The 20,108-nt window shown below is 36.2% G+C and overlaps 1 protein-coding gene across 2 annotated transcripts in view; it reads left to right on the plus strand.

The window, feature by feature from the left end:
• The window catches only part of ATL1 (atlastin GTPase 1), a 67,388-nt gene that overhangs the window by 40,767 nt on the left and 6,513 nt on the right, over positions 1 to 20,108 (plus strand). For both annotated transcript variants that reach the window (XM_043471642.1, XM_043471643.1), the window contains exons 7-12: positions 8,539 to 8,631; positions 9,696 to 9,834; positions 15,887 to 16,014; positions 17,109 to 17,165; positions 18,197 to 18,268; positions 19,355 to 19,786. In XM_043471642.1, coding sequence (XP_043327577.1) covers positions 8,539 to 8,631; positions 9,696 to 9,834; positions 15,887 to 16,014; positions 17,109 to 17,165; positions 18,197 to 18,268; positions 19,355 to 19,786 — 921 coding nt within the window. The remainder of the gene's footprint in view (positions 1 to 8,538; positions 8,632 to 9,695; positions 9,835 to 15,886; positions 16,015 to 17,108; positions 17,166 to 18,196; positions 18,269 to 19,354; positions 19,787 to 20,108) is intronic.

A 20,108-nucleotide genomic window follows, 5' to 3' on the forward strand; every position in this document is an offset into this window, starting at 1 on the left:
AGTGGAACTCAATTCTTCATGTTCCTTTCAATGGAGTTGTAATTATTGGTGAGCAGATATCTCCATTCCAGTTTTAAACTGAAGATTGCTAGAAAATAATAGTAGAGGAAGCTTATGATAATGTACTATTACATTAGGATAAACCTGCTGTTTCTCACAGTTTCCTGTCCAAATTGGTCCTGCATATGGCAAATCAGGAATTATGTTATAATGGTTTACTTAATGATATTTAAGGACCCTTTGTTCCTGTGATTTGAGTGTTCCTCTCTGGAATAAAATTTAATAGTGATTTCAGCTACTTCAGAATGTCAAAACAAAACATCCTTGGTCAAATATCCATGATGACTGCAACTGCCAAGTCATACCAGAGAAATCCATGATTTCACTGAGAAAATAAGAAGCTGTTATTTGGATGCTTGGGCTATAAATGAAAAGACATTCTCTTGGTTGTCTTGGGCTGAGGAAAAGGACAGCAGTTTGAGAAAGGTGCCTTATCACATGTTCTGTCCAGAGAGCGATTTAGGTTATCTGTGAATTGTATGAAATTAGAATAAAATATTCATCTGGCTACTCAGAATTAGGTCAATGGTATAGATCAGGATTCCCCCAGTGTCCTTATGTAGATTCATAAAATGTCTAGAAGACCTACATAATAACAATATTTTATTGAACTCTTATTTTTGTGCCAGGTCCCATGCTCAGTATATTTCTTACATGATTCACATAGTTCATTATAGTTATATAAAATAAGTAATGTTGTTACTCCTTCTTTATTCCTTTCTATTTTTTTTTTAACTGATGGGAAAACCGAGGCTTAGAGTAGTTAAAAAACTTGTCCTGGCCACATGTATCTTTAAGTTGCAGAGCTCACCTTCAACCTAGGCCACAGGCTCAAAGCCCTTGCATTTCACCACCACCCTTAATGCCTCTCTCCCTCTTTCTGATGCTAGGTGCTTACCTAACTATAGCTTGTGGTCTTATAGTTGAATGTGCAAATCCCATCCCACTAGCTAAATTATAAATATGTTAAGAGCAGGACCTTTGCAGTTAACTTTTTTTAGTCTAGACCACCTACTTTATAGGCTTCCTAGGTGGCTCAGTGATAAAGAATCTGTCTCCTAATGCAAGAGACTCAGGAGACACAGGTTCTATCCTTAGGTTGGGAAGATACCCTGGAGTAGGAAATGGCAACCCACTCTAATATTCTTGCCTGGAAAATTCCAGGAATAGAGGAGCCTGGCAGGCTACAGTCCATGGGGAACCAAAGTATCATACATGTCTGAGTATACACACAGCACCTACTTTATATACAGCATACATTTAATTAATGCTTGCTAATTATGGTATTATATGCATATTTAGGATTGTATATAGTTTGCATACAAATAAACTTATTGGACTCAAAATTGAAACACCTGGATTCAAGATTTGGTGTAGCTATTACATATCCTGCCTAGTATTACCTCTTTACATTTATAAAATAAGACCCATAAACAAACAGTTTAAGTCAAAATTGATATGAGAGTGTCCAAAATGCTTATACTGGGCATGGCCCCTTCTTGAACTGCAGAAACATAATCATGAAGTTCTTTTTCAATGGAAAAAGGTAGTAGAATTTCTGAATTGAAAATATTACATTGATGGTTTATAATTAAAAAGATAGCACATTTAATTAGTTAAGACTTACATAAAAAAGTAAGATGTCCTCAGCAACAGTTTGTATGTGGTATCATCAGATTTAAAGGTGGTCCTAGTACATAATCTGTAGATGCATCAAGTAATTAGACAAGACTGCAACTGCTCTGAGGCAAGGAGGATAAGCCATGACTATTGGATCAAGAAATAGGCCATAAAAGACATTGAGTCTTGGATGTTGACCATGTTGTTGATTTAATAACTGCCATGACCTAATCTTTTTAAATGTATAAAAAAGCAAGATTTATGATAATTTGGAAGGGGTTAATCTGGACTCCGGTTTCCCTGTTGGCTCAGTGATAAGGAACCCACCTGCCAATGCAGGAAATGTGGGTTTGATCCCTGGGCTGGGAAGATCCCCTGGAGAAGAAAATGGCAACCCACTCCGGTATTCTTACTTGGGAAATCCCATGGACAAAGGAGCATGACGGGGCTACAGTCCTTGGGGTCACAAAAGAGTCTGACAGAACTCAGCAACTAAACACCACCACCACCAATCTGGACTGTTACAGATTATTCTCTCATTTTTCTGTCTATATCCTTGGAAACTTTTACTCAAAGAGATTCTTAAGTTTCTTTTTTAATCGTGTACAGTGTAGGTATCTTTAGCTAATATGAAACTTTGGTTCTTTCAGCAGATTTTCTGCGTAAAGTATCTATCAGTGTCCCTATAGATAGGCTTCTGAGTCTTAGAGAACAAAAGATATTTTGGTCTTATCTGGAGTGCCACAAAAATTTTTTTTAAATTTCTACCTGGTTAACTATTAAAGCCTATCTGAAAAGCCAGCCATAAAGTGTAAATTTCTAAGTTGATGATTTCTCTTTCAAGTTTTTCTGATTCCTGTATTTTATGTCTGTTCAGTTCAGTCGCTCAGTCATGTCCGACTCTTTGCGACCCCATGAACTGCAGCATGCCAGGCCTCCCTGTCCATTACCAGCTCCTGGAGTTCTCACAAATCCATGTCCATTGAGTTAGTGATGCCATCCAACCATCTCATCCTCTGTTGTCCCATTCTCCTCTGAGCCCATTTTAAAAAGGGAAGACAATGTTCCCTTTATTTTGGCTATTTAAGTACTGAGAGTATTGTTTGAAATTTTTCTGAAGTCTATTTTTAAAGTTTCCTATTGATTCATCCTTGTTTTGTTCACAATTTTTTATTGATGTCCAATTCATCTCAGAGAAAGTCTTCTAAAATGGCCTTGCATGGTGTTTTTCTATATATCTTGCCCTTGAAAGGCTATTAAAATTTTTATTCTTGTTTTTTTATGATGAGCTGGGATATTTAAATGCTCTCCTGGCATTTCTACTGTTTTTAACTAATTTTTCTAACCTAACAGTTTTTTTCCAACCTAACTGTTCATTTTTTTCCAAGCTAACAAGAGGGACTAATAATTAAGTGAACTTAGTTGGAAAATAACTGATAGTTCAGATAGTAAGCAACAGGATCCTGAATTCTGCAGCAAATTTCTGTCTTCCTGTGCTAAAAGAAATTCCTTATAACTGAGCTCTAGGCCAGTGTTTAAATTCAACTTCAATACAACAGTCTTCAGATATAGTAGTTATAAGCAGCTGGGGCAATATGATTACTTTTTTTCTGCAAAAATCACTAAGGAAATGGTTCAGGAGGTCAGAGGAAGAAAAAGAAGGTATTGAAGGAGTGAGGTGATTGGTAAAGATAAAACTGAGTAGAGAGAGATACACTGTCACTGGGGTCAGTAGGGTAGGGTAAATTTCAGAAGGTTAGAGAGTGAAATTGAGTCTTCTGGAGTCAGCAGTTTGTTTTGAAGCCTCAGTTTACTAATTAAAGAAGCTAACTAATGAGTGTTTTTTATCTTCATTTTTATAGAACATCTTATCTTTATTATTTATTTTGACATGTCTGAAGCTTAACACAATATTATTCTAAATTTTTAAGGGTAATTTATTACTGTAAATGCAAATATTAGGATTGTAATGCTATACAAAGAGGACGCAGAAATTCTTCCAGGAGAAGATTGCAGCTTTGATATACACAAGCCTGTAACAAACAAGTTGCTCAAATTGTGTGCTTATGAAAAGCACCTGGGTCCTCAAGCAGGTGTTAGAACAGTGCTACGTACAATCATCTGATAGTCATTGATCCTACATTATGGACTAAACAAAGTAATTTGCAAATTGACAAGAATGAGAATGGCCTCTAAGTGGTGTAGAGAATCCCAGGCAAAATTTGACTGACTACATTTGCATAAATTTGTTGCTGGCTTAACAGACCTCCAACCATTAGTCTTTGGGGCATCCTGATTAATTTGGTTACTACTTAGGTCTTTGCCTCTGTTCTTTATAAAGCACTTCCTTATCATTCAGTGACACAAGACAATTCAAGATAAAATACAAGACAATACTTTGTATGAATTTTCAAACAAAAGAAGGAAAAGCAGCAAAAAAAAAAAAAAGAACAAACAGATTAATGGCAAAAATATTTACTGAATAATATACCTCTAAACCAAAAGTTCTAATAACATTATACAAAAATTAGGTATAATTTTTTATTCAATGAGTACACTTACAAAAAAAAAGGTTGAATTACCCTTTACAGAGACATAGAACTAATGACCCACATAAAGACCCACTGAGTCTTTATAACAAAAATTCTAGGATAACAAATTAATCAGCAGCAAGAGCTCAGTGAAACAAATTAGAGCTCAGATTTGATCATTGTTGAGACAGATTCACCTCTAAGTAAATTTTAAGGACAGATGGAATTTGGGAACAGGGGACATGGAAAGTACACATGTTAACCTGAGGTTCATAGGGAATACTGCCCAGTGAGGGCATTCAGAACTATCTCGGTAGGACTTCAGAATTGTCGGAGGATGAGACCTTCACTCAAAACTTGATACAAAAACCAGAGCTGAGTTTATTGGTTAGTTTAGTAAAAGAGTTATACTTGGGAGGTTCATTGAGCAAAACAAATTATTATTATGAAGAGTTGGGGGCTTTGTCTTGGATTTGCATGGTTTACAGAGACAAGAATGGGTTAACATCAGTTTTTGAATTATTTTTTCTTGTTGAATACAGAAGCATGTTTTGTGTCTGGTTATAGAGGTTAGCAATGGGTTGACACAGCCTCAGTTTTGTGAGGTGATTCTTCTACTTCTTGACTGACTTTTAAAGTATGAAGCTGTCACTGGTTGGCTTTCAGTGGGCTGTTGGTTGAAGTGAGGTGTTACTTACTTAGAAGGGTTTAAAATGAATTCCGGTGTTTACTTACTACCTGAAGCTGAAATTAAAACTGAAATTGATTGATTAAATAGGTTAAACCAGTTCAGGTATTCACTGGCTACATGACTCTAGAACAGTTTTTTCCTAGGAGTTTGGGAGTGTTTTCACATATTTATAATGGATGTGCACATAAATTTAGCATTATGATTCAGATAACATTTTTTCATGTAAGCCTTTTTATACTGACTTAATACATGTATTGATACACTCCACACATTTGTAATATTAATAGCTATGTAATATGTTAATATGCCATAATGTATATAACCATTCCCAATTGTTGAGCATTTAAATTTTTTTCCATTTTTCACTAATAGTGGTGCTATAGCACTCCTTTTGAATAATTTCCTAGAGGAAATTATGGTCTTCAAAGGAAAATAAACAAAAGTTACAATGTTTTTCATAATTTTCATCCTATGATCACTTGAAGGATATGCAAAGTGTAGGTCCATCATTTTCCCCAGTTGTCTGACTGCATTTAATTTATTTTTTAAAAGTATGACTTCAGATATTTTTATCTGAGAAAGTTAGAGTAATCTGTATTCTTGACTTTTTAAATCTCTACCTATATGTATGAACAAATCAAAATGCAGCAGTGTGGAAAAATGGATGGATTTTGAAATAAGGACTGAAATTCATAGCATTCCATACAGGATAAATGTAAAGCATATGAATTATTTGAGGAGGGGATGGGGACAGTGGGTGTACTGTAGCTGGCTTATACCACTTTGAGAGCTAACTAGTAAATATTCAGGAGTTACATAAGCCAGTTATTAAACTGTTAGTAGCTTGAAATCAGCCATGGTAGGCACATTTGCACAGCAGAAATTGTCAAATGCCACAAATCAAGGCATGCTCTTGTTGGAGAACCAGTTTATACCAGCACAGCACTGGATGGGAGCATTAGGGAAGCAACTTAGAATTTGACACTAGAGGTAGATAGAATATAGAGTACTTATTTAAGAAAATAAGACTTCATCTTTGATCCTATTCTACACATGGTCCTCATTTCGTTGACTTGGGAAGATGCCTAGTGAAAAAGACCAAGAAAAGAGACTAAACTCTTCCAAGAAAAATGCAAAATATAGCCAAATCCACATAGTTGGTTTCATTTATCCTGATTCATGAACCTCTATTTTGCAAAAGTTGCTTCTTATCTAACCTCTATTTTCAAAGTGCATGTTTTAGGTAGAAATGTTCTACATACAAATTATCATACAAAAATGTTGACAAGAATGAACATCTATCTAAAGATAGTGGACTATTTAAAGATAGTGTATATGGATATTTTTAAATGCTCTGCTCCACAGGAATCTCTCCTTTCCCCACAAGAATCCACAGAACACACACACACACACACACACACACACACACACACACACAGGGGCGGGGGGGACTTACACTGTAATGAAACAAGAAATATCCATAATTCTAACTAAGCTGTGTCCCTGTTTAAGGAAAGAAGATGTGAGCTAAGGATTTTATATCCGGCAAAAATGACTTTCACTTATCAAGGGCACAAAATGTTGTTAGTATGTAAGAATACAAAGAATGTTGTTCCCATGAGCCCTTAATGAGAAATCTGAAGAATGAGCTTCAGTTAAGCAAAGATGACGTAACTTCACCAAAGGAGAAATAATCATATACAATGTGCCTCCTAATAAAAGAACACTCTGCTTCATAGAGTCTTGCCAAAAAATAAAACCGGAGTCAGATCAAGACTCTGTATCCAGTTGCCAATTTGTAGGAAATTCAGAGGACGAAAGAACATGTTGAACTGCCCTGTGACTATGCAGTCAGCAAGGTTTGGGTTATGGAAATCTATCCAGGTCAGACTTGTAGGTTCTTCAACAGATAAACTATAAAGGGAAAGAAAGGATGGAAAAGCTTAAAAGAGAGTTCAAAGCGGTATCAATTTTAATGGTCAAGACTAAAAGGCTCAATTACAAGCCCAGAGATGTAAATGCTTAGACATTTAAAGATAGCTAATGTCAGTAAAATATTCTAATTTTCCCCTCAACTTCCTGCATTTTTCCAGATACTAAAATTGAAGTATAACTTAATCTAACTTATTAAAGAATGCTTTAATGTGTCAGATTGTAAGCTATGTGTTCTATACTTAATTTTGAGGCAGTGCAGCAGGAATTTTCCCAAGTTTAAATGCCACCTCTTCTACTCTGGCCTTGTGGCTTTGAGAAAATTACTTGATTAACATCAAGTTGGAGGGTGAAGGTGATTTTTATATATCTCTTTTAAGACAAACTAATAAATTATAACTTCTCCTGGGGCAGGAGTGCATGAAATACATCATGTGTATGATACTGGTATTGTGCTTGACTTACCATAGGCACTTGATAAAGGAAAGCTGCTCTTAACTTTGGTTGCAGTAGGTGTGGAGGGAGGCCCAAGAATTCTGTACTTTTAAAAGCCTCTCAAATGATTCTAATGATTGTTCTAATTTGGGGAACACAGTCCCTGATAAGAATCCTTCTGGATATAAACAAATACTCAGCTTCAGGGATGTTTATCAATGCATTTCTTAGAATAGTACTTAGAAAAACTGGAAAACATCTAGGAGAATGCAAAATAAGTTAGGTCTATCCATGTGCTAAAATACTATGTGGCCTTTAAAATCAAATCAAGTAACTAACATAGCATTATGTACCAGGTGCCGTTCGAATGTCTTCTGTATACTATTTCATTTAGTAGTCCTGTGAGGCTGGCTCCCTTATTATCTCTATTTAACAGATGAAGAAATATGATATTACAAATAACAAGTTGTGAAGCTGAAATATTTCTAAACTATTAACAATAAAAAAAATTTTTACAATAAAAATTTTGGCCTTGTTAGAGGAAAGACTGAACTAGCTTTCTAACAGAAAATATTTCAAAATTGTCATGTAATGTGAAGAAGTGATCAAAGCATTTGCAGTCAAAAAGTGGGAGAAAAAAGTATTACAAAGGTATGTTAGTTATTTTTCATGATTTTTACAAATGTGTTTGTGGTATTTGTCAGTGTTTTAAAATTTGTAATTTGTTATTTTTCTCATTGTAAATAAATATCAACTTTTTAGCCTATTTTTATACCTTTTTCCTATTGAGCCCTCTCCCCCACACAGATTGTGTAACTTTCAGGCCCCACAAAACCTGGATTCCTGCCCCTCTGCCTACCAGGTATGCATGATGAGAACCCCTGAAGAAGAGAATGGGACAGATGTAATAGAGGAAAATACTTAGACAGATGGAAGGGGAAAACTTTCCTCAAATAAAACTTGAATCTTCATAAAAAGCTTCCTGAAAACTGACAGATATGCCTCAAACTGGCTGAATGGCACTATGTAACTTCAGTCATTTTGGGGGCAGCTTTCTATTCACATTCCATGGAAACAGGTAGGATGATCTCAGAGAGGAGTGAATGCTCAGAAACAACTTTCCTAGGTTTTATGTTTGCTTTTTAATTCCTTTATGTGGAGAAGAACACTATTCAGATAGCAATAATATCATTTAATATATTTCAGTAAAAAACAGATGGAGGCAATTTAGAGTTCCTTTATCAATCCTTTCTTCTTATTATCTCTTAGAGTCTGATATTTCTCGTTCGAGACTGGAGCTTCCCATACGAATTTTCATATGGATCTGACGGTGGCTCCAAATTCTTGGAAAAACGCCTCAAGGTTTGTTAGCTGTCTAGATGCATGAAATTTCCCCAACAGTGATCTAAAATCATTTTTGTTAAGTGACTTCTTGAATAGATACTCAATAGCCACAACGTCATTTGACCTTCATAGTATCTCTGTGAACAAACTAAGAGTGATACTTAATAAAATGTCAATTACAATTTTAAATATTATTCATAATTATGATTCAGAAAAAGAGTTATTTTGTAGCTATCTATAAAACAATGATTTATTCCTAAAGATAAAATCTTTAATTTGAAGAGTTAAATCAGTTGAAGATTGACAGTACAAATATCTGGATTTATGTTTAGTAGAGGCTTAAAGTCAATTTAAGAAAATATTTAAGTTTTAAGATCCCCAAAGTCAATCTTAGGACATTTTGCTAGTAGTTCACAGAATGTGATATTAGGAGGAGGCTATTAACTGTCTATGTCATGATAGTTCAATAGTTGAACAGATATCCCCCAAAATACCTAATGAGTAATCAGAAAAAAAATGGAGATTAAAAAAAGAAATCTTGATAATCAGGATCTCTAAGCTTACTTTTTAAGGCTATGGTTATTTTTAGGATAATTTGTACTATTAACTCTCTAATACATAGGGAAAAAGGAGACAATTTAGCTTGTATGTAAATACCCAACTATCCAGATGTCTTTCTAGAATTTAAATGTATACCTACCAAGTGACAAGAGGCTGTCTTTGAGTACCTTCCTGAAAAGAAGGTGGGAATATCTTATGATCTACTCATGTCTTTGTGAGTACTTTGAATTAAAATTTGAATTTGTAGGAACTAGCTGGAGTAAAATCCCACTAATTTGTACTAAAAAACGGGAAGGCTCTTCTGAGTAAGAGTAGACATTTGTTGATTATAGTAATAATGCCATGTGTATGCTATACTTAAATGTGGCTATGTGGCAAATTGACCCAAAACTTTTAGTATCAGCCCTGTCATGTCATTTTTTATCATTGTGACCAGACATAGCAAATATAAATGCCACAGAATTCTTTTGGAGTTCAATTTGTGTTGAAAGTCATTTAAACTTCAGAATGATTTACTACAGGTCTCAGGGAACCAGCATGAAGAACTACAGAATGTTCGAAAACACATCCATTCCTGTTTCACCAAAATTTCCTGTTTTCTGCTACCTCATCCTGGCCTAAAAGTAGCTACCAATCCAAACTTTGATGGAAAACTGAAAGGTTTGTCTTTTAGTGAATGTGTTTATGTCACTAAGTCTGATTACAAAGATGTCATTTTATCCACTGGGCTTATAGCTGCTAGTTTAGTTTATTCACTGATCTGAGTGTGCTGATTAGAAATTGTCAGGGGACAATCCCCAGCTCATGCTAGAGCACCTCTTTGGTGAACTGTGGGGTTCTATGAGTGCTGAATATGTACATAGAGAAAACAGACTAAATCCTGCACTCACCTGGGGGCAGTAACCCTCACCCTTTCTCAGAGGTTCCTGCTCACCTCTGCATTGAGAAATGCTCCTTAATATCTTCCTTTTACATTTTCCTTATTTATATATTTTTTTACATTTTCCCTATTTATATTAAAAGGGAAAATAGAAGTCTATATTATTGGAATATTTGTATTATTATGATTAGAGATAGAAAAAATATTGCATAATATTGAAGTGAAGCTCTTTCAAACTGCTGCTGAAAAATTTAATTATAAATCATTAAAAATTTCACTAATAATGAAAGCATCTTCTGGATGAGGACTAATTTCTTAAAAAACCAAAAGCCCCAAGTGTTTTTCAGAGTAATAGTATGTAATCATCTCTTAAACAGAGAGATATGACTAATGTTTTAAGATTCCAAAGCAATTCAAATTGTCTAAAAAAAGGGGGGAGGGGGGCATCAGGAGGTGGAGGCAGGAGTCTGCAGAAGCAGAAGCTAATCCTTCCTAATAATCATTAGGTCTTTAGATATTTGCTTTGCAGTTAATCCAAGGTAGTACTGATCTCACATGGCCTCAGCCTGCAACGGTTTAGATTCTCTGGCTTGGATTCCCAGCCAGAGATTGGGCTGGATTGCGGTGGTGAAAGCACCAGATCCCAGCCACTAGACCAGTGATCAGTGACAAGGGCCCTGGCCCTTTGACTTTGCAGAAAAGAATTCCCACAAAGACGGAAAGTAGTGAAACAAGGAAAGTATTTATCAAGAGGGGGAAAAAAAGTGCAGTATGTGTGGATGGACACACAAGCAGACTCAGAGGGAGAGTCCCTGAGTCGCACCCTCATGGCATTTTGAATTACTTTTATGGGGCGTTTCTTCCAAGTTTCCTTTGGCCAGTCATTTTGATTTGCCTAGTGCACAGTCCATCTTTGGTGTACCTCGGGATCCTTCTATGTGTGCAATGCCTCTCTTAGCCAAGGTGGATCCTACCGCAAAGGCATCTGGGTAGAGCATCCCTTGACATTGCTCCCCCTTTCTCCTGCCATTAACCTTTTCTGCACATGCATGTTCAGGGAGGTCTCCTGACTTCGCAAACAAGAAATACCTGGTCTGGGCAAGGCCCAGCCTCCTCCCTTAATTGTCCAGCTACTCCTGACTTGGGAGTTTCCATCAGTAGGGAATGAATCTCCAATTGCTTTATCCTGGGGGAGGCCTATCTACCTCCTTCCTACCTCAGTACAAAGACATTTCTGACTTTTTTATTTGTAAGCCTAGCATTGAGTACACCACTAAATTCAAACATATGCTTAATTTACTCTGGCCTTTCTGCATTGTGCCAGGGGTAATGAGACAGTAGCATAACAAGCCTTGCAGCACAGTTCTCAAAGGACTTTAAAATTACTTTTAAAAATGACAGCTGAACAACTTGTGTTCGTGGAACTGGCAAGTTCGAAAAGCAAACCAATTTTTTTTTCCCCATGTATCCATAGTGTTTTCTCTCAGATACCTTTTATTTCACCATGCAGTTAATATCATAAATAGAATCCCCAATTTCTCTATCATCAACAATTGTTTTTATACATGTTTTAAATTGTCTTTTCATTATACGACAGAAAGACAACTGTAGGCACATATTAATGCATGGATTCCAGGATCCTGTAATTTCACTGTCACTATGAATTCCAACCCACCAGTGAGCACACAGACCTCTCGATACTGTGCAGTGACCTAATGGCTTCAGTGTGTTTTGAATAAATTACATAAAGAGAGGGCTCCCACAAGGCCTTTCTTTCTTCTCTGGGGTTGGAGGGCCATAAGCAGGCAGAGCAGGAGCAGGCCTTCAACAACAGTCCTTTATTGGGACAAAAAAGTACCCTGCCTGCTCCTTTCCTGTAGTACACAGCTACAGTTCTTAAATTAACACATACATTTTGCAGTGAAAGAATTCAGGGAAAGAGTTTAACATAAATCATGCCGATATAAATCAAACTTTTTAATAGATTTGTTCTCTATCACATTTTACTCATAATCTAAACATATATTGACTCAGAATTGGTTTACAGTTACCCATGAGTTGCAAGTTTACCAAAGTGGCTAGCCTGAGGGAAAGAGAAATGAAAGGCAGCTTCAGTTGCCTGTCAAAAGTTCCATTTTAATGAGGCTTTACAAGACTACTGCTAAATCCCTCTGTGTGCCAAAATGTTCTAGTTTGCCTCAATGTTTCCTTGGGAAGTTTTGAGTCTGCTGTCTACATCAGTTTTTCGTCCCATCCTGAATCTTATAATATGGTGTTATTTCTATCCAGAATGTCTTGTCTTCTGGCCAAGCTGTTCTCCAGAGGGCTGTCATCTGAGTGGTTGCCTCCAGGGGAAGAAACGTCTTTGAATAAACAGTTGTGCAGAAATTCTTTGATGATAGTTTCTCACATACTCTTTCAATACACTTACAGAAATTTTCTAGTTCATTTATCAATAGTAGTAATTGTTATAATTATTATTTGTTCATGGTCCCCCACATTATCAAAATTATTATCCTATCTTACTATTTCCAGTGTTATTTAAAACTTACAATACTATGATTATACTTAATTGCTATTAGTTTAATCACTTCCCATTCAGGAAATCAAAAGGACCAAAAGCACTGAATCACATTCATCCATGATGCATTTGACCAATTCTTACCAAGTGTCTACTGAATATGTCCCCTCATATAGCAAATCCAATCTTGTAATTAACAAGGAGTTAACCTTTTTATGAGGTGGTTCTGTGTTATAATACCACCTGTAGAATGACCAGGTAACCACATCATAAATTGGGGAGCTGCTTCCTTAACAGCTCCAGTTAGACTTCAGAAAGCATAGCCAAACCCCAGTGCAAGGTTATTATTTTTAAAGATGTATTTCTCATGACTTGTCAGAGTCAAATGATCCTGAAAAAATATCTTGGTTAGTTTCCAGAGCAGCCCTACACCATAGGTACATCTGCCGTGTGGAATTCTTATAAAGCATGTATCGTGTCCTCAATTATTGTTACAGATAACTACTTTGACTTAGATCCTGAATTCCTAGCAAGGTTTTACTCTTGTGACAAAAATTCTTGAAGAAATGATGAAAACAGAACATCATCATGAATAATCATCCAGCCACACATATTACTGAACATTTGCAGTGAGCCAAGGCTGATGAGCACACCTCCGCAAATTGATCTGAACTGGTCTGCAGATGTTCTGGGTCATGTATTTACTTGTCTTCCACTAATATTGTTAGCAAGAGCTCCCACTTGTATATGTCATGAATATATTGTTCATATTTTCTGAATCAAAAATTGGAACACCTGACTTTGGTGAGAACGAAGTTATATGGCTAATGCTATTGTCAGAACACATTTTTTGTCCAAATGTGTGATACTGTGCTGGTTACCCTGATAATTAATACACTTGGTGCCAGAATGTGTATCTTATTCCATTACAATTTTACAAGGAAATTTAGGGAGGAATGGAATTTAAGTATTTGCATGTTTTGAAAGTGATTTTAAAGTGGTTTTAGAAGGAGAAACCTTCTTTGTTTTATACAGATATTCCAGAAGAATTCATATATTCTAGATATATAGCATTATTCTACTAATGTTGAAAAAAGCATAAAATCATATAGTAAAAAAGAAACCTATTAGCATCAGTGAATACAGATATATAATAGGCAATAAAACACAACAAAGGAACATGATAATATAATACAAATACCAGTATTTCAGTGAAAATTGGTAACTAAGAAGCAAACCACCATAATAAATACATCTGAATAAACCAATAATAATACAGAGCACATGCATGTATGCTGAGTCACTTCAGTCATGTCCGACTCTGAGCGACCCCGTAGACTGCAGCTCATCAGGCTCCTCTGTCCCTGGGATTCTCCAGGCAAGAATACTAGAGTCGGTCACCATTTCCTTCTCCAATGCATGCATGTATGCATGCACGCATGCATGCTAAGCCGCTTCAGTTGTGTCTGACTCTGTGCGACCCTATGGACAAGCCCACCAGGCTTCTCTGTCCACAGGATTCTCTAGCCAAGAATACTGGAGTGGGTTGCCATTTCCTTCTCCAAATACAGAGCACAGTTACCAGTAAAAACTGGTACAATGCAAACAGAAAAATAAATTTGAATAAACTCCTGTCCAAGTCCTCATAAAATATGGACACAAATTTCAAAGCTGTACAAAACATGAAGAAAGATACATTGGAAGAATTTCCAACATCATGCTCATACATGTCATAAAACAGTAAGCAAAAGAAAAGAACCATAAATTCTTATATAAACTGGTATTTCAGTGTATACCGGGGTCATAATAACAAGCAGAGAATATGCAAAACACAGTCATAAAGTTTGAATCTTTATCCTTAAGACCTTAAAAATCACCAATCCCAAAGCCTGAAAACTCAGTGACTGCTGAAATTCAGGTTTTTAAAAATCAGAGGCAGTTACTGCATTTGCTTAGATACCAAGTCTCTGGATATACCAAGTCTCTGCTTTTTACGTATGATTTAAAAAATTATTGCTGTGTTCAAAAGACTACTCTGAATATGTTTTCTGTGTTACTTTGCTAAATTTGTAATGCTAAACTTAAACCTAATACTATAAAATGGGTTATGTGTAATCAGTTCAGTTCAGTCACTCAGTCGTGTCTGACTCTGTGCGACCCCATGAACCACAGGACGCCAGGCCTCCCTGTCTATCACCAACTCCCGGAGTCCACCCAAACCCATGTCCATCGAGTTGGTGATGCCATCCAACCATCTCATCCTCTGTCATCTCCTTCTCCTCCTGCCCTCAATCTTTCCCAGCATCAGGGTCTTTTCAAATGAGTCAGCTCTTCACATCAGGTGGCCACAGGATTGGAGTTTCAGCTTCAACATCAGTCCTTCCAATGAACACCCAGGACTGATCTCCTTTAGAATGGACTGGTTGGATTTCCTTGCAGTCCAAGGGACTCTCAAGAGTCTTCTCCAACACCACAGTTCAAAATCATCAATTCTTCGGCGCTCAGCTTTATTTATAGTCCAACTCTCACATCCATACATGACCACTGGAAAAACCATAGCCTTGACTAGACGGACCTTAATTGGCAAAGTAATATCTCTGCTTTTTAATATGCTGTCTAGGTTGGCCATAACTTTCCTTCCAAGGAGTAAGCGTCTTTTAATTTCACAGCTGCAGTCACCATTAGTTGTACTAAGTAACTCAGACTACTTCTGATCAGCTAGCTAAAAGGCCTCCATTGCTTTTCTTACAGTTTTATTTTGTGTTGCTGAGTTTCACTAGTAGAGGAAGCCCTAATTTCACTTCTTTTTGAACTTGAGTACTAGCTAACACACCTTACACAGTTCTATACACTTTTCATAAGATTGGCACAGTAAACACAGAAAACTTTTGGATATACTTTCTGGAGGGAATACATCTTATAAGACAGTAAATATCTGCCCTTCTTCCATTTATGACTCTCTCTGTATAAAACCATGAACAAGACTTAAAGGCATCAGAATGCATGACATCCTTATGTGAATAGGGTGTGAAACATTTGTGTATTGTTTAATATCAAGAAAGCTATTTTATAGGTGAAAGACAAAATAAATATGTAATCGGAGTGGAGATGAGAAAGACCAGCAATAGGAGTTGGGCAAGGAGTATAGTTCACCCTGAGAAAAGTGGGTTTCAGGAGTAATTTAGATGATCAGAAGGTGAGTGATAGCTTTATCACTGGGGGAAAAATAGAGGTAATTACTGGATGTTTTATGGTATTCCATGAAAGACTTTAAAAATTTTTAAATAATGGTGAATTTTCTTTTACTTTAGAAATAGATGATGAATTCATCAAAAACTTGAAAATCCTCATTCCTTGGCTGCTTAGTCCCGAGAGCCTAGACATTAAAGAGATCAATGGGAACAAAATCACCTGCCGAGGTCTGGTAGAGTACTTCAAGGTATCATTCTCATTTCTAGAGCACTTGTGAGTATTTAGATTTGACATGTTTGGGAATGCAGTTCCTTCCTAAAACAACAGAAAATTATAGACTCCATATAATATGAGGGGACAAAGGTATGAGGAATATATACAAATGATTTAAAAAATTATTAGACTCTCAAGAGGAGCTTGCTTTCTGAAATTATTTTTTGAAAAAACTTGAGGTAACTTTACTGTCACCTTTTATCTTGAGGGGAATATATTTCGAAACAGAAATGTATCTAGGAGTTGGAAAAGTCTTGCTTCTTTTTAGGGGGAGGAGGTGTTTCCCAGGATCACAAAGGCTTCACTTATGACCTATACTTAATTTTACCTTCATTCTCAAGATTTTCCCTAATGGGTTATACTTTGCCTTCCTGCTGGAGAAAATTCTTCCACATTTCCTGCTTTCTGCACCAAGGGCCAATTTGAAATGGAAATATTTTAAATTTGCATTTACCTGTTTACCTCAGATAGCCCCAAACACATTTTTTAAACCAATGCACATATATAGTGGATTTCAGTTATCAATCTGATTTTTGGATTGATGCTCCAAGGCCTAAAATAACAGTTTTTTAAATTGATGTTTTGTCATTTCAAATGTGGTTGTATACCTTCTTTGTATCTTCACCACTCTCAGCAAAAAGTGACAGGTTGTCTAAAATTTGAATTCTTGCTGTGCATAAAACACTGTGGAGGAGTGTAGAATTTTAGTAGGAGACTCAGGGCCCTTGAACAGATCTGTTCCATAAAGCTTGAGGCGGCAGCAGGTACAGATTTCTGTGGGTAACTGAAAACATTACTCCTAGCAGAGGGATCTGAGAAAGTTTTAAAGGAGGTAAGGTAGGTAAGCCTTTGCAAAGACTGAGATTGGCAAATGTGTGCAAAGGACTTTTCAGGAAAAGGGAACAAGAACTAATAAGAGGGAATTAAAAGTATGAGAAAGATAATATTTCCTGAAACTGTCAAGATCTAATTTTTTTGAATTGTCAAGACCTTAGACCTCAGAATACAATTTAACATAGATATTGAACGGAATTACTTGAACATGAGTTTTTCTTTCCTATTTTTTAGGCTTATATAAAGATCTATCAAGGTGAAGAATTACCACATCCCAAATCCATGTTACAGGTATTTATTCATCAGGAGTCTTGACATTCTAAAACATTCTGTCACTAAAGCTAAGTTAAAGATGTGCTCCAATCTGGCTGTCAGAAATCACCATATAAAAATAATGGATGGAGTGATATATATCAGATTATTTTTCTAATAACTACTCACTTGTGCAAATGATTCATCTAATCACTTTCACATACACATATAGCACCCTCACTTGTGCTGAGATGCAAGAGAGTCTTCATTCTCTTTGTAGTAAATTTGTTTAGAAAAGACTCATACTGTGGTTTAGATTCATACGAGTGACAAGAAAAGTAGGTCCAGGTTTTAAACAAGTGGCCTCTACAAATAAACATTCAAGAAAGGAAAAACTCACTTTTCCCATATTTTAATATCTGAATCTTAATGCTTCCTTTATGTTATCAGTGATACATTGTTCTATCAGTAGTAATCTTTAAAGCTGACATATTTTTATGTATGAGAACATGCGTGCTAAGTTGCTTCAGTCGTGTCCACCTCTGTATGACCCTGTGGACTGCAGCCTGCCAGGCTCCTCTGACCATGAGATTCTCCAGGCAAGAATACCAGAGTGGGTTGCTATGCCCTCCTCAGGGGGATCTTCCTGACACAGGGATCAAACCTGTGTCTCTTATGTCTACCTGCACTGGCAGGCAGGTTCCTTACCACTAGTGCTGCCTGGGAAGCCCATTAGGATATATAAAATGTATATATTATTTCCCATGTGTCTGGATTTATAGGTTCTCCCACACAGACACATTTGGCGAAAGGCTTAAAAATATTTTTTAGATGAATAGTCTTCCAAATGAAAATTCATTTTCGAACTATGGTTTATTGAGTAAGCTATATTTTATACATTTTGAAATTTTAATTTTACTAATTTTAAAAGATACAGAAGTATTTCAGCACTTTTTAAATTATCTGGTGACCTTGAGTTCTTGCATATTTCTTGCACATTGTGTGTATATATGTGGAAGTTTAATAAATATGAATTCCATTTTACATCATACTTTGTACTTTGTCCAAAGGCCACAGCAGAAGCTAATAATTTAGCAGCCGTCGCAACTGCCAAGGATACATACAATAAAAAAATGGAAGAGGTAAGAATATTTTAACTCACATTTTAAATAAAATCAGTATTTCTTCCATGAACTCATTCTTTTCTTCTTCCATGTTACACTGTATACACATGCGGAAGTGGCTCTGACTTATACTTTCTCAGCCTATGTGTATCACATTTCTTTTTATTGTATTCCTAAAGTACTTTAATCACAAATGAAGAGAACATGACGTGCAAAATTTAAATGTATTTTAAATGAATTCTCTCTATATTTCTTTTTAAAGTTCACATTGTGGGGGTGGAAGAATACAGATTTTCCCACTATTTATAAGATCTAAAGTAGCTAAAATAACATGATACCCTCTCCACTATACCTCCCCATATTCCACAAGTCCAATTTCTATCTTAAGTATAAAAACCTGTTAGAAAAAAATAAACCACAAGGGCCAATATTTCTAAGTACTATATTTCCTCTTTTTTACTAGTAACATTCTAAATTAGGAAGCATCTAATGATTATTGTGTATATCTATTAATGTGATGAGTTTTCTTTCCACTGAAAATGTTATAAAATCAAAATTGCACCTCAAATTGGTAGAGCCTTGGAATCAAGGGATATATGGTATATGGTCTGGTGTTTATGACATAATTAAAGGGGAAATGGAGAGTCTCCTATGTATATTTAAATCTCAACCGAAGTTAACCATATAGGTAATTGAGATTTCTCTTGTAACTTTTGAAAAAAAGTTGAAAAAGTGGTCCATGAACATTTAACGTGTTTCCATTTAGTCTCTTGAAGAAAATACTGAATGGACTCCAAACAAAAATCAGTGAAACCTTTTCACCTTGAGGAAATTGGACTAAGTAATGGATATTCCAATCTGTGTTGAGAATAAAAATTAAGGCTTTAATATTTCACCTATAAAGTTACCAGTCCCACTTATAGTCTCCCTTATACCAGTCCCACTTATAGAAATGAAATGTGGAAAGATGTGGGTTGACAAAATAAAATGTAGGCTCCTTCTCATTATTAATGTGTTCTAACAGATTCAGCTTAAGTGCAAAATTGTGATATAGTTGCTAGTTTTACTGTGCACTGCATAAATAATACTTCCTACTCAATACAGATCTGTGGCGGTGACAAACCATTTCTGGCCCCTAATGACCTGCAGACCAAACACCTGGAGCTTAAGGAAGAATCTGTGAAGCTGTTTCGAGGGGTGAAGAAGATGGGCGGGGAGGAATTTAGCCGCCGTTACTTGCAACAGCTGGAGACTGAAATAGATGAACTCTACATCCAGTATATCAAGCACAATGATAGCAAAAATATCTTCCATGCAGCTCGTACCCCAGCCACACTGTTTGTTGTCATCTTTATCACATATGTGATTGCTGGTGTGACTGGATTCATTGGTTTGGACATCATAGCTAGCCTATGCAATATGATAATGGGACTGACCCTTATCACCCTGTGCACCTGGGCATACATCCGGTACTCTGGAGAATACCGAGAGCTGGGAGCTGTAATAGACCAAGTGGCAGCAGCCTTGTGGGACCAGGTAGGAACACTGAATTCTCTTCAACTAAATGCAGCACCTATTTGAATGCTACCTGTGTTCCAGACACTATATTAGATATTGTAAAATATAGAGGTAAACATGACTTTAAGAATTTTATATAGAGTTTGTCAAGATGGCCAGATACAAACTATAGAAATAGTTTTCCAGTCAACATCTCACTGTTTTTCAAAAATACATGGATTAGGTAGTGTTTTTCTTATCCCTAAAGTGGAGAGAAAACACAGTTGAGTTTTTATTTAGCTGATTGTGGCTCGGTTATTTGTTGATGACATCACACTTAAGACCTGCCATTTGACTCTCA

This window comes from Cervus canadensis, chromosome 6, assembly GCF_019320065.1.
Source record: "Cervus canadensis isolate Bull #8, Minnesota chromosome 6, ASM1932006v1, whole genome shotgun sequence".
Classification (NCBI taxonomy): domain Eukaryota; kingdom Metazoa; phylum Chordata; class Mammalia; order Artiodactyla; family Cervidae; genus Cervus; species Cervus canadensis.